The sequence below is a fragment of the Frankliniella occidentalis genome, unplaced genomic scaffold (assembly GCF_000697945.3).
Source record: "Frankliniella occidentalis isolate FOCC.00 unplaced genomic scaffold, Focc_3.1 Scaffold251, whole genome shotgun sequence".
Classification (NCBI taxonomy): domain Eukaryota; kingdom Metazoa; phylum Arthropoda; class Insecta; order Thysanoptera; family Thripidae; genus Frankliniella; species Frankliniella occidentalis.
Genome location: NW_026267377.1, coordinates 515,762 through 530,036, shown reverse-complemented (window position 1 = coordinate 530,036; position 14,275 = coordinate 515,762). Strand labels below are relative to the sequence as shown.

The 14,275-nt window shown below is 39.7% G+C and overlaps 3 protein-coding genes across 10 annotated transcripts in view; 1 reads left to right on the top strand and 2 right to left on the bottom strand.

Moving 5' to 3' along the window:
* LOC127750745 (PDZ and LIM domain protein Zasp-like) overlaps nucleotides 1–1,026 on the bottom strand; it is a 10,199-nt gene extending 9,173 nt beyond the window's left edge. The window contains exon 1 of one of the 4 annotated variants that reach the window (XM_052273154.1): nucleotides 648–1,026. In XM_052273154.1, coding sequence (XP_052129114.1) covers nucleotides 648–752 — 105 coding nt within the window. In that variant the 5' untranslated portion in view covers nucleotides 753–1,026. The remainder of the gene's footprint in view (nucleotides 1–647) is intronic. The other 3 variants (XM_052273152.1, XM_052273153.1, XM_052273156.1) reach the window with 3 other exon arrangements.
* Nucleotides 1,027–1,206: 180 nt separating this feature from the next.
* LOC113201686 (uncharacterized) lies at nucleotides 1,207–4,801 on the top strand. The gene is made up of 7 exons (XM_026415510.2): nucleotides 1,207–2,027; nucleotides 2,100–2,356; nucleotides 2,498–2,784; nucleotides 2,869–3,059; nucleotides 3,154–3,489; nucleotides 3,594–4,062; nucleotides 4,141–4,801. Exons 1-7 carry the CDS (start codon nucleotides 1,501–1,503, stop codon nucleotides 4,330–4,332), a joined length of 2,259 nt encoding a protein of 752 aa, XP_026271295.1. The 5' UTR covers nucleotides 1,207–1,500; the 3' UTR covers nucleotides 4,333–4,801.
* Nucleotides 4,802–4,896: 95 nt separating this feature from the next.
* On the bottom strand, nucleotides 4,897–13,853 carry LOC113201687 (protein boule). Of its 5 annotated transcripts, none has more exons than XM_026415511.2 (9): nucleotides 13,602–13,780; nucleotides 12,687–12,739; nucleotides 12,274–12,570; nucleotides 12,132–12,191; nucleotides 11,882–12,032; nucleotides 11,672–11,790; nucleotides 10,277–10,534; nucleotides 8,286–8,723; nucleotides 4,897–8,203 (listed from the first exon to the last, which is right to left on the bottom strand). In XM_026415511.2, exons 2-9 carry the CDS (start codon nucleotides 12,714–12,716, stop codon nucleotides 7,820–7,822), a joined length of 1,737 nt encoding a protein of 578 aa, XP_026271296.1. In that variant the 5' UTR covers nucleotides 12,717–12,739; nucleotides 13,602–13,780; the 3' UTR covers nucleotides 4,897–7,819. The 5 variants fall into 5 exon arrangements, with proteins under 5 accessions (XP_026271296.1, XP_052129110.1, XP_052129108.1 ...); XM_052273150.1 differs by having other exon boundaries at nucleotides 8,286–8,408; XM_052273148.1 differs by having other exon boundaries at nucleotides 12,687–12,797; nucleotides 13,602–13,772.
* Between the last annotated feature and the right edge of the window lie 422 nt (nucleotides 13,854–14,275).

Sequence of the window (14,275 nt, the reverse complement as noted above, 5' to 3'; positions counted from 1 at the left end):
CCCCCGCACTGCAACTGCAAGGCGCATTCCACAACCACCCCTCCCCGCCTTCCGCTTGGCACCCCCGCGAAGATCCCCTGACACATGCGCGCCCGCGGTCGGAACCACCCCCGTCGGCGGCCCGTCCCGCGGGGCGGCGGGGGATGACCTCGACTCGACACGGTCAGGGCAGAGCCCGCCCTTATCGAATAGCGCGGAACAGCGGTGGTCGTCAAAGAGCCATTCTGCAATCTCGCGCGAGCACTGCGCGCCCCGGCCGTGTCGCGCCCCGACCCTCCAGAAGTAGTGTTTGGGCGCGCCACCGTCAGGGCCTCCTCTTGTACCCAACCATAAAAATGTGTACAGCGTGAGACGTATCATAGGCTGAACCACTAGTAAGGAGGTCGACATGGCGCGTTTGTCGCGTCTGCCTACTTAACGTGCAGCCAAATGTTTGCGGAGTAAAACACCTTCTCCCTGTTTAGAGAAAAGTATTCTGTACCCTTCGACCCTCTTGGTTGAGCAGCGCGACTACAAAAATCTTTAGAACACGACTCGAACAATAATGTCTGTCCACTGAAACAGTCCGTGTCGGGTCGAATCGAACTCATAGATGCTTCACACATTATTCTGGGTCGTGCGTGCCACTCTGCCACTCACTCTCTTACCTTTTGAATGATTAGTGGTGTGCCAAAATCCTTTCCTCCTTGCAGGCGAAATCCCCATGGCGAGTTGTCGTACCGCGAGAGCTTCACGCTGATGAGTTGAGCCATTTTCACTCAAAAGCACTCCAACACACAATTTTCACTTTCGAAAAGAAGTTTGCCGATTTTTAAAAAAACACTTCGGGAATTTAGGCACTTGCGTCTGCACCCCTCCTCGTTTTATAAGTTCAAATAATTTTCGAAGTTACTTTGCCAAAGACCGAAACACAACTCCCGCCGTTTTTAGACTCTTCATGGCTTTCTGCTATTTTGAACCTCGGCCGACTGTGCGCCTGCGCGGCGGACGTCATCGGGGAGGGAATCGGAATCGAGTAACAGGCTTTCTATCTCTTTTGCACCAGCGCGCCCGTGCTCTGACCATCTCTCTTCCACAACTACGACAACCTCCCGCACCGCCCTCCGCCCCTCTCACCATGGCATGGCGGGAGGCGCTACTCGCGCTCTCTGGTGGCCGAGCGAGGAGGCGGAACGGTCTCACACCAGGGCTGACCACTGCTCGTCGCACAACAATAAACTTCCCTTGGCAAAGCCGGAAAGTACACAAAGTATTTCGAGGAGAGACGATCGGCAAAACGAACACAAACGACAGAGATAAATCCATAATCAGTTCATAGTATTTGTGTAGTAATTTAAATGCATTATTGTGAGCCGGGAATGCTATTTAAAGACCCGATTTTGTCTCCGCTAGTCGCATGTAGTGGCACAACAATAGTCTGCAGAAACATTCGAATATTTAAAGTGAATTATTTTTACCTTAACCTTGATTGAGTCCGTGACAGTCCTATGCGTTGAAAAAATGAAGGTTGCCAGGATTCAGAATTCTCTTAAGGATCTTAACAAAGACATCGGGAATTGTGAAAGGCAACTGTCCCGAGTGATAAAGGTGAATGACAGTAACGTAGAAACTGGACGGTCCCAGAACGCTGCTGCTACTGCTGCTGCTAGAAACGTCAAATCAGCCTACCGGCAGCCAAATACTTCGCATATAAGTAGAAGTTTAACAAAACATTCAAGTGAAAATCAGAAACTAAGGAGATCACATTCCTCCAGCAAAGGTTTAAGTGTGAACGAAAGAAACATAATATGTAAAGAAGTAATAAACAAAAATGCCACTGTTGAGGTTGTGGTAAGAACAACATCACCAAAGAAAAGATCAAGAAGTGCTCAAGCCAGGCGAACAAACCATGAAATTCCGACTAGAGACAGTGCCAGTAGAAACAAAAGCTCCAACAACAAAGACTGCTCCTCTCAAAATACTCAGAAGAATGCTTCTTGGGGCCATATTTTTCAGCATCAGAGTTCCTCCGCTGGCCATCGGCATAGGTACATTCAATAATAACTTGTTGTCTATCTACTTCCGTTTAGCATTTTTTAATAAGTACCTTGTGCTTCTAGGAACAAAGTGGCCCACGGCAAAGCAGGTCTGACTTTACACTATACCAGCAGTGAAGAAGACCAATCTAGTGAAGAATCGGCTAATTGGGCATCCAGCGTCCCCCATGGGAAAGGAAGATCAACTCACAAATCTCCTTACCGATTCGGAAGTAGTGTAAAGAATGGAGATATGAGCGAAAACTACTTGTCTTCATTCAATCCGTTACGCACTTTGAACTTTCTTGTCAAAGAGTTGCGTGGCAAAGTTCATAAAAACTGTAAGGTTCCCCTCTTTGTTTCCTTTTTTTTTTTTTTTGTGGGTGTGGAGTGGGGAGGTTGATGAAGAAGTTACCATATGATATGTTCTTAGTTCATGATGTTCTCAGTGTAAAACTTGAAATAATTTTGGTTTTGAACAGGTGATGAAAATATGCAAAGAATAGTGGAAGACATGGAAAAAACCTTATGCACTATGTCTTTTGACGTGTGTCAAACATCACCAACAGCTCCATCAGCTAAAGTAGCTCCTCCAAGGTCTAAAACTATTTCTGCTGATCCAGGCGAAGTCAAGCAGATCCCCTCCAAAGAAAGAAACAAGCCTAACCATCAGGAGCGAGGTCACTTAATCAATGAAGCCTCTCCAAACCTTGTTGATAGGCTGTTGACTACAGTTTCGCGTATTACAAAAATTACTGGTTTTCATGAGGTAACAATTTATCTCAGTATAAAAATTTGTAATTGTCACCAAGTATTTTGTTTTGTTTTCTACTTTTTTCTCATCTTGTTGCAGAATCAAAGTTTAAATCCTTTAGTTCACCAAGACAAACAGTCAGCTTCGTTCAAACAATCCCCCTCAATTAATTATGCTGCTGAAAGTGTTCAGACTCAGCTGGAACAAGGATGCAAACAACTAGAGGACACATGCCGGCAGATGGAAGAAACATGTAAAAATCTTGGGTTGCAAAAAAATCAGTTGTTAGAGTAAGTCTGAAATGTTTCATTTGTATTTTCATTACTACATATTTTGTCAATGTCTTTCTTTTTTTTTATTGTTGTTTTGTGTGTGTTTCTAAAGGGATTTGAAGATAAAGACACAACAATTAGAAACTGCTGTGGGAAAAAATCAACAGTTAACCATGTATGCTGCTGATCTGAGACAAGAAATGGTTAGAGTCCAACAAGCAGCTGAACTGACACTTCAGGAGCATAAAGATTTAAAACAAAAATTACTGAACCAGCAGCGTGAAATACAGGATTCTAATAATAATTTAAAAAGGCAATTAGAGGAAACTCTGCAAGAAAACCAACGTTTGAAAACAGAACTTCAGTTATGCCAGCTTTACAAGGACAAAATGAATATTTTTATGTCAAACAAGGATTTGGAAGTTGCTAAGCTTAAAAAAGAAATAGTGTAAGTTTACAACCGTAGATTTAACACAAAGTCTGCATCTATAAACACTAGTAATAACCTTTTGCACTAATTTATGTTAACTTTGAATTATTTTTTGTTATCAGGGATATAAACACACTTGTAGCAGAGCAGTTATCCAACATTCGCTCTCTCTCCCAAAGAAAGGGCTCTCCAAATAATTTTGGTGATATAATAGAGGCTTTCAGTCAATTGCATGATACAATTGATAGTGCTAATAGCACTTTTGAACCTGCACTCCTAAGAAGGGAAGAGTTCAGAAACCATTTAGGTGATGGAGAAGGTAGCAGGAGCCGCCCTATCTGTTCATCACCAACATCTAGTGTTAATTCGTCCCTTTATAGCTCATGGCACTTGATGAGTGACATCATGGCTGACAATGAGTCAGGAAAACGAGATGGGCAAAAGGGATTGTTGACTTTGCCAAAGGATGGAGCTGTAAAAAATTCAAAGGATACTATCAAAAGTTCACCCACCCCTGTTGAGCCACCTGTTCAAGAAAAATCTGAAAAAGATGAATCTGACGGCAAAATTTCAGTGGAGAAAAGTGCTAGTGTAAGTAATCTAGGAATAGCCAATAAGAACTATACTAGGTTGGAAATAATAAGTCATCTTTATTGTGCTGTGTTTTAGGAACTAAAAGCGGGGCTCCATGATATGTTTCATCAGCTAAAGAAGCAGACATCCGAAGCTGTGAATATTGCCCTTCCTAGCCCACCAAGAATCTTCAACCAGGGCCAAGAAACATTGGGTGTATCCCAGTGGACAGAACTTTCAGCCTCGGAATCCACAGTACTTTTCCATTCCAGTGAAGAATCAGATTAAATGTGATGCACTCGCTAGTTAACAACACTTTTGATAAAAGTTTTCATATTTTAATACACTTTTCACATTTCTGCTGTGTTCTTTTATCATTCGTATTTTTGATGTGTCAACTTGTCTTTCAAATTTTATATGTTTTTTTAAATTTTTTTACTGTGTGTCTCTTTGGTACAATTATAATTTTTATTTTTCCTAATGTATGCTCTATTTTGTAATACCTGTATCATGTGAAAATTTTATGTGAATGACGAGATGGCGATGAATTAGAACTGTATGAAGTGAACTAACCCGTTGGGTTCACCCAGAAAAAAATTTGCAAGTGGGCCTGTAAATATAACTAAAAATCATCTAGTGGAAAAGCCCAAGACTAGCCTCATAGGAAAGTCAAAGGTGTCTTAGTACAAATGTATGTATGTTCTTGGATTTCCCTGAAGTTCCAAATTAAAGTGCCATATTGGTATAAATAACTTAATTCTTGGCAAATTAGTCTACAAATGTCTCCTAACATAACTGTACCATAGTCCCTGCATATCTACCCAAAGCATTGGTCAAATCAATTACAACAAATTTCATTCCATGTCAGTTGTATTTACATTTCCTTACACATACAATACTTTCATTCTCTACATAGAGAACATTTAAGCAATTCAATGTTTCTCATGGGAACTAACATAAGTACTTCTTTCAAGTATAGAACCTCTACAGTATACTATATTTTTCTTTAAACCTGACTAAACTTTTTGTTACTATTAGTTGACCTAAAATCCTAAGTTACTATGTTATGTACAGAAAGTTAATGACCTCCAGAATTTTGTTTCTACCTTCTGACGCCATTGGAGCTACATAACAAAGGTAAACAGACACAACCTTGTAAAGGGGTTTGACACATTAGAATGACTTTTTTTCTCTTTGATAATGCTTCTCTCTCAAAAGTATCTCTCTGTAATTAGACAAGTTTTTTCAAAAGCTGATAAATATCTGGCTGATAAAAACTCCACAGAAAATTTGATAACTTTACAGAAGTTCATTTGAAAACTTAATTGCCAAAGGAAGAAAGTACAAAGTCACACAAGTGTCAACCCTCATCTGTATCTACCCTTTCCTTTCACAAAATCCAGCAATACTCAGTGCAGAGGTCAGGACAGGTTCAATGCCCATTCTGTCCCAAAATACACCCATTAGCTCCTCACAATTAGTTTACAAATCAGAAAAAAAAAACCTCCAATAAGCCAGAATGGCAGTGAAGTACATATCACAATGAGATCTTTTCTTTTCAGGCTCAAGCATCAAAAGAAATCCTATCCTTGGGATTCCACTACACATCAATTAAATGATACATAATCACCTGCTTATTATTTCTTTAAAAAACCAGAGGGTTCTGGTTTGCTTTTTCATTTTCACTCAGTGCATGATATGTCTTAACATACATATTCAAAACCATGAATGTACAGGTTCCTCCATTGGAATAGGTAAAAAGATTTCTTCCACCCTGACTGAATGCCACACAAAACAGCTTGAGCAAATTAAATCAAAGTCTGTGGACACTAACAGAGTGGATAGGTTTCTGGAGGGACTCAACTACATCTTCATAAAATGTTTACATAATCAACAAATAATTCTTGTCTAAAATTAGCTAAGAATCACAAATAAAATCTTGATTGAAGGCACTTTGAAACAGTCATAAAACTTCTTGGATACTGACTAACTTCAACATCATAACATCATCCATAAATATTTGAGTTTTTTTTGTTGTTTTTTTTCCATTTTCATGATGTTACTGTCACAGCCTAAGGGAGACATCTAAATTACTTATGAATATAAAATTTACAGGAATCAATAAAAAAATACATGATTCAAACCGAGAATAGGTCTAGATGTCAAGTAAGTTTCATCATGTCTAATTTTAGAATCATATCACACATCTTTCTCAGCACCTTCACGAAACTGATTTAAGTTTCCTAGAAAAAGCAAACACCCAGTCATACTCTAGTGAAACTGGTGAATTTCACCAGTTTCATGTGACTAGCTACTTCTCTGTTCTGCAGCTATTAAGTATTTGGCAATAATCATTTTGAGCAATTGTATTTCCACACAAAGCTCATCAAATGTAACACAGAATATGACCTGCATCAAAATGGGAATAATTGGAGAAAATGGGTTTAGGGGGTTTTAAAAGTACTTTTCAGAAGAAATCAGACCACATGATAAGTCATACATATGAATTGGAATGAGTTTTCAAAATTAGCAGTAGTCATTAATCTGTGATAACAGTACTGTCATGAGCAATGTGTGTTTGCCTCCCAGTCTTTCCAATAAAAACTTAGGGCACCAGACCAGGGGACCACTTACTGCCAATAACTTGTTAAGCCTCCAGAAAATATGGGGAATGAATCGATAATCACAGGCTTTTAAGAATGTTCGTAGAGGACTTACTTCGGTGGACCACCCTGTCTAAAAGGACAACACTGCACAACAGTAAGTACATCATCGCATGCCTTTTAAAAAAGGCAATCAAAAATGTACATAATAACAACATTTTCTTAAAGTAACTTATGCTAGAATAAATAATCCATGTAACATGGGAATATTGAAATGACCATAAATTAGAAACAAAAACAGCAGACAATACTCATATCTTCATGCTTTGTCACAAGTTTAAGATGGCTTGAACTTCAAGCAACTCACACCAGTCGCACAATGATGTGATGCACATCACGTGAAATTCTATACAGTCCATTACCTATAAGGTCTCAAAGATACTAGTCCGAAAATAAATAACTTCACAGCAAGAATGCTTGTAAGTCACTATAACAGTCATTCTTTCATGCTCACAGGTGTACGAGATGGAATAAAAAGTAGGGCAGTATTTACTTGCTACAAATCACTCACCCTGAACACATGAACAATGGTATCTCCTTAACCCACTACTTAACATTTGTTTATGAGTCATTCTAATTAATAAATATTGCACATATATTTTTAGGCACTTATATAAAGTGCTTTGTTCACATGCATATAGAATGCCTTTTGGCAAAGTTTCGACTAGCTACTACTTTTCTAACAGTTCTATAAACAGCATTCATATGTATGAACATTAAAATTCCAAGCAGAAGTACAAAAGTTTGTAGCACTCAAATGTTCTGTTGCCTGATCACTAATTTTCATGGCACAATGTAAGGTAATGTTAAATCTAAAGGGGTACTTATTAGTAATATAATCTTAAAACTAAAACGCCACCATCAATATAAAAAAAATATAGAAAAAAAAACCTTTGTTTGCTTCAAGCTATGTAAATTGGAAATAGATGAAAAGACTAGCTTCCAGGTGGAGCTTGATTCTAATTTGTACAAAGGTGGAATCGAGCTAGTCCACGGTTCTTAATGACACTTCATGAACATGAGCAGGTACTGAGAACATAGAGCCACAAACTAATGCGCCCTTTTTTCCAAGGAAAGCTCATACATCTGAAGTACATACAGAGTCCACAGACTCACAAAGCTAGAGTCTTCATTTTTTGGCACATACTATCACCATCACTTCCCCCTGTTGTTATAGATGCACCAGTGTCTTGAGGTAATGGAGTGTTGGGTGGGGATAGTGGCAAAGCATGGCGGATAGTAGAAGCATCTCCAGCACCACCTTGATCTCCTGAAACTTTTTCCTGCTTCTGCAAAACACTGCCGTGATTGACACTCGGAGGTGGACTGGTTCCAGCTGACAAGGCAGTTTTTGTTCCATTAACCGATTCTCCAGTATTCTTTGGTGAACTTGTAGATTTGGACACAGAGTTTTGCCCATTGGTTGGGACGCTACCCAATATTTGGCTCGGTGTGTAATTTGAATTATTGTGATGGGGATTACCCCTTGCACTACCCTAAAAAAATAAAGTCAATTTTGAAATTAATACACAAACAGATCACAAGAGAACATATGTGAGTACTTGCACGCATTCTTACCATATACGTTCTTGGACCAGTGTTACGCATAGCAGTGCCTCCTCCTCGGCGTGGATTGAAGCTTTGGTGATGGTGCTGTTGGTGAAGTGGTGGCTGGCGAATGCTGCTGTAGGCTGGAGTTACCTGGTTGGAAGGGGACAGAGAAGTGGAGCGATGAAGACAGGAGTTGGGAGTGGAAGGGAGGTGGGGAGATGATGCAGAACGCTGCCCAGCAAGAGTGCCCCCTAGAGCGCCCCGTCCTCGCCCTGAGCCCTGGGGCGGAGATGGTGCAGGGCGGCCTGGACGACGTGCACGGGGACGTGGGCCCCCAGGTGGAAAAGACTTCTTGGATGGAGTACGCGTGATCTCCATTTCTTCAACACTGCCCTCTTGGTGTAGTTTACGAAGGGAAACCACAGGGGTGTAAGAAGCTTGCCGTTGCTCAGAAGGGTTCCAATCCTGACATCAACACAATTTGTTACTGTAGTTTTATGATGTGCCTACATTTTTGTCTACTGAAGTAAGCATTTGTGAATATAAAACCATGCAGTGACAACTACCTAGGCAACAACTACACAGTGGCAAGTACACACATAAACGACCCAAGTTTATGCAAAATAAAAATAAAGATAGACATGATACAATATAACAGTTAAAAACCCATAATAATCTGACTTGAAATGTGGCACAAAGCCAAGAATTGATGTGATATAGTTACATCCTCATGCATTATTCTATTTTTAAACATTAAAGACTAACAGATATACACATCTAAAGATATAGGGAATGCAAGTTGTAATTGATGTTTGCAAACACTGGACCCATTTGTCAAGATTGAGCCCATCTTGTAGGTGTGTACTCTCCATGCTACATTTAACTACATCCTACACCTGATATTCAAGATGTACCGTACAATAATGCAGGAAATTGCTACCTACTTAAGAAAGCAATTCACAAAATACCACAGAAGTCTGGTGAGACACTATGGAGGCAAAATACTGATTTCCATTTTATAATGGACAAATTTATTGCTTAACTTTGATTGATATCCATGCTAAGATATTTTTTGTTGTGTGTGACAAAACAATTCCTAAACGGTTAAAGTGAGATCTCATCACACAATTCCTTTACAAAAACTGACCATAAAGAAGGAAATTATTGACTTTAAAAGTCCTGGATGCCCTAAACAAATTGAATGACAGTAATAGATCCTTTACGAACCCAATCTTCAGAGATATCCAAATATCTATGTTTATGATCAACCCTTTTTTTGACATCCACTTTTTTTTCCCAACGTGACCTCGACATGAAAACATGCTTGAAAGTGAAAGAACTGTACAGCTCAGTAAATACAATGTACAGGTGGCATTATTCAAATAAAAAGAAGCGTGGGAAACTAGACTGAGGCATTCTTCTTTCATTAACTTCAATAAGAGTTAAAAAACCTCATAGAAAAAAAATGGGCGGAAAGGCAGGATGCCAACTCTGTCTGGCAGATGGTCGAACAGACGGTAATGTTGAGTCATATCCTGCCCAGCTTCTTCCAGGCATTTGCCTCTTTAGCCCCTCATGTCCTCATGTCTACTTATATTTAAAAATGTTGGAAGATGTTGTTTCTTTGATAAAAGGGAACTAAAACCTTTATCCATAAAATCTAAAACTTTGGGAATACAGCATGCTAGAAAACCATGCTGTGCCCTGTCCTAGTTAACGAGTATACTAGCCGATATGCACGGGTACAGGCAGGTTGCCTATTCGCATGGAGTCATAAGGTGCTATGGCTACAGACAATAGGCAAACCCACCCGTGCTCGAGCAAGCGGGCAAATCAATATACGCGTTTGCTATGGGAAGGGGCACAACGACCACCCTGTATTAAGCTCAGCACTACCTTACTTCCTGGGTTAAGTCTGATCAGACCTATGAGAACATTCACGTTATGGAAGGGTGACATGTATAGTTACTAAGAATAACATTAACACAGCTCCGTAACATAGAGAAAATATATATTACCTCTGAATGAGCAGGAGATTGTTCCATGGGATACATTGATTGGTGAGGCAGCTGCAGTGGAGTGGGGTGACTTATGCCATTTGAGTAGAAGAGTTCACCTCCAGGTGGGCCTGAAGCAGATGGTGGGCCATAGCCTGGTGAAGGGCTCTGACTAGAGCCCCCCAGGCCATTCAAGGCATTGTTCAGAGCTCCATTAAGTGCACTTGGTGGAGCATAAATGTACTGGGAGGTTGGTCCAACTGCCTTAAAATAATCAAACTGTAAAGAAAGGAAAAAACAAAGTCCTTCTTTATAAATAAAACCATAGCAAAAAATTGTTAACATAACTGAGTCTACTAGGAAAATCGAATCAAACCTGAACATGGAGATTCAATGTACAATAGCATAGTATTTAAAATATTTTATTAAAAATAAGCTGTTGTTTTGCTCAAGCCTACTTAATTCTGAACACAAAATGACAGTTCTAAGTACAGATACCGAACTACTAAAGATAGCAAACTTTCAAATAAGAGAAGATATACCAAACTACAGTTTTCATCACTCATGCAGTAATGTATTCATAATTTTTGCAAAATACAGAAACACTGACATACTGCGAAATGGTCAGTTAAAAATTATACTTCAGATGTAAATTAAAATGTCTACCTCAGTGTCAAAGTTCAATTGATATAAAAGATGTGATAAAGAACGAGCTGTGATGAAACTAAAAGATATCAAAATAGAACACAGTTTTGACATGATTGAAGATAATGCCAACTTTACATTTGTATCCCACAACTGAATCACAGAAGTGGTACAATGATCAAGCCTAGGCGCTAATATTACTTTACCAAATATTGACCACTTTTGAACACTCCCAATATCACTACAGGGCAAAAAAAAAGAAGAAGAGTAAATGTTGCAAAGAGTGCATGGTAAAAATGGAGAAAATGCTTCATATAAATAAAGCTGCCATTTTTAAGCTATTAAGGAATAAGCTAGAAGAGAGAGCAAAGCAAGAACTAAAACAAACTGAGGATAGCTTGGCAGTGTGAGCGTAAGGAGGCGCCCACCTGACTGCTGAGGATGGAGCAGCGCTGCCTGCCACCACAGCTGCCAACTCAGAACTGAGCAGCCACACCATCCACCAGCATATAAGGCATAAACTGATGTGGGGGCGGCAACAGAAGAGGAGGATACTCTGATGGTGTTTGTGGAGGTGCTTGTTGAAGTGGAATGTGGCCTTCACTACTATTCTGAACACGTACAACTCAAATTTACCCACACTCTTCACCATTAAATTTTAATCAAATCAAACTACCTTGCAACCATACAGTTACTGGGACCATTGCGCAAATGTACAATTGTTTATTATCTTTTATTGAAGATTACTCCTTAAAATCAAGCAATACTTACAGGCATAGGGTACTGATACTGTTGTCCTGCAGCCAGATATTGCATTGGAGGAGTGTATGGAGCATACATAATTTGGGGATATGTTGGGTTTGGAGTTGTTTGGTTAGCACCAAATGGTGCTAAAATTAAAATGCGTGTTAGAAAATTCATTAGGTTCAACCAAATGCATGTCAATTTCTCAAACTTAAGTTTTCTGTATAAATTACTTACCAGAATATAAAGCTGCCTCTCTTGTGGCATACTGAGGTTGAGTTGCCTGGGCAGCAAAGAATGCCATTCCGTTTTGATACGTGTATGTTGTTGTACCATTGTGATATAGCAGAGGAGAAGGAGCAATATCGTAGGATCGAGCAAATGGTTGCTGCAATAAAATGAAACAAGATAATGAAAAAACAGAAATGAATGAACAATAAATGTTAAACACCAGAGAAAGGTATTTCTTTTCCCATTGACAACTCACCTGTTTCATTACAGCAGGAGCAATATTAAGCCTACGTTCTTTTAATACAATAGAGTCCGGCTGATATTATAAAAGATAAAATGTACTTGATTATATAAAAATAAATACAGGACACAATATAAAATTTGAGTCTGTCTCGCACCTGATGTTGTACTTTTTTTGCCTCTTCCTCAGTCTCAAAGGTTACAAACCCATAACCTTTGCATACACCACCTCTATCAGAGATAATTTTTATTTCTTGAATATTACCAAACTGTGAAAACAACTCTTGAAGTTCAGTCTCAGTTGTATTCGATGCTATACCTCCCACAAAAACTCTATTAGGAACGACCACTCCTCCATATCTGGAGGCATTTGCTGGTGAAGTAGCAGAAGGAGCTCCAGTGCCACAAGATACAGGTGATGGTGGAGCAGTAGAAATTTCACTCACACTAGAAGACTGGAAAAATAATGACCCATTACAAAAAGGACTGCACTTTTAAACAATATTACAATGACACTATAAGACCATGAAATAAAAAATAAGATAAACAAAACTTTTAAAGGATTACTTACATGAGGAACTCCGTTGTAGAATGAAGTCATGTTTGCTAAAGCGTTTGGCGGTCCTGAAATGTATGATGCAAGATGCATTCAGTCCACTGCCCGATAAACTGATGGCCAAAACTAGACGAGAGGGAAGAAAAGAGTGGGATATAGCACAGATTGGTAAAACTTGAGCTTTCGTAATTATTAGAAGTGAAGAGGATATCACCTCCTAAGCGCAAAAGATGAATTTAATAATTGGTAACAGTATAAGACTTCAAAAACAGAGAATGGGGAAAATGGGATAATTTTTGAATAGATAACCTAAGGAGCTATTTAACATGCACACCAAAACAATAATTTTACAGAGGTCATAGTCCATGTGGCCAAAAGTTGTTTTATTAAACGTCACAGTAGAAAATGAAAGTGAACTGACCTTAAAATAAATTAAATTTGCCCCAAGTAATCTGCCCAACCCACCTTCTAATGCTGCAAAGCGCTAGGCATGTACTTCACATCGCCAATGTTTCAAAATATGACAGAAACGCATAATGTAAACACAAAGCGTACGAGTGCAACATGTCGTGCAACAAAACCCGTGAAGAATCGAAAAGAAAGGGAATGATGTCCTGCAATACGTGTTAAGTAGCAAGTATTCACAATCAACAGTTCCCGAACTCAGCTACGGTACTGGCACAGAATGTTTCTCAGCTCTGAATAAGAGTAAACAAGGACGGCAACAAATATGAGGGGTTCTAGAGGTAAGGACTGACACGTTACTAGATGTTCCAATTGCTGGAAATACGTTGTCTACGATCGGGCAAAAAGCTCGGTCAGTAGGCTAGTCTCAAGTATCGTAAGGTGGCTGTTGCTGATGGAAAGTCATTCGAGAGGTTACTTCCTAAAACACACCACAAAAGGAGACAAAATAAATGATGCTCTTACCATGGACAAAACCGACAACATGAAAATGTCCAACTTGAAACAAACAAAATTTGACACCCTCCACTTTACAGGTGAAACGGTCCCTTCTGCTACCAGAGCCCTCTGAACATGGCGGTGATGCACTACGCGTAAGGCCGAAGGGGCTCACGGCGGATTGCTCTATAAAAAGACCGAACCGAACCGTCCAGCGAACGGGTAGCGCGGAAGAAAGTAGCGCTTCCGTATGTTCTCTATTTGTGCCCAATTGTTCAAACTGTGTTTTTTGCATCCACAATAAAGTTAAATTTGCCAATTATGGCGGGCAAAGATCAGGAAAACATTTACTGGGCAATTTTAAGCCAAAGATGACCCAGTCACAGGTCCCCTCCCTCCCCTAGCGTAGTGGGGTCAGAGCGATACAGTAGCTGGTGGCTGACCTAGTGTGCAACAATGCCGAATTTTTTTTTTTAGTGTTGTTACGTTATAAATGTTTTTAGTAAATGGATAATGTGGGGAGGTTTACAGTGTCTACCCTCTGCGATATGCCGTAACGAATTTAGTGAGAGAGTAGTGTAAAAGGGGAAACAGAAAGATGCCGTGAAAATCAGAGACGAAAATGCCGAAGTACCGACATGTACATCTGGTTTGGTTTTCGGACACTGATAAGTGGGCGTGGCGCGTGGCGTCAGTGACAC

Excerpts from the sequence above, each read along its gene's own strand:
- LOC113201686 (XM_026415510.2), top strand. The coding sequence starts at position 1,501 with ATGAAGGTTGCCAGGATTCAGAATTCTCTTAAGGATCTTAACAAAGAC. Across the intron at positions 2,785-2,868 it reads AAATTACTGGTTTTCATGAG|AATCAAAGTTTAAATCCTTT; the intron begins GTAACAATTTAT and ends ATCTTGTTGCAG. Across the intron at positions 4,063-4,140 it reads CAGTGGAGAAAAGTGCTAGT|GAACTAAAAGCGGGGCTCCA; the intron begins GTAAGTAATCTA and ends GCTGTGTTTTAG.
- LOC113201687 (XM_052273148.1), bottom strand. The coding sequence starts at position 12,764 with ATGCATCTTGCATCATACATTTCAGGACCGCCAAACGCTTTAGCAAAC. Across the intron at positions 12,192-12,273 it reads CAAAAAAAGTACAACATCAG|CCGGACTCTATTGTATTAAA; the intron begins GTGCGAGACAGA and ends TTATAATATCAG. Across the intron at positions 10,535-11,671 it reads AGTATCAGTACCCTATGCCT|TTTGATTATTTTAAGGCAGT; the intron begins GTAAGTATTGCT and ends CTTTCTTTACAG.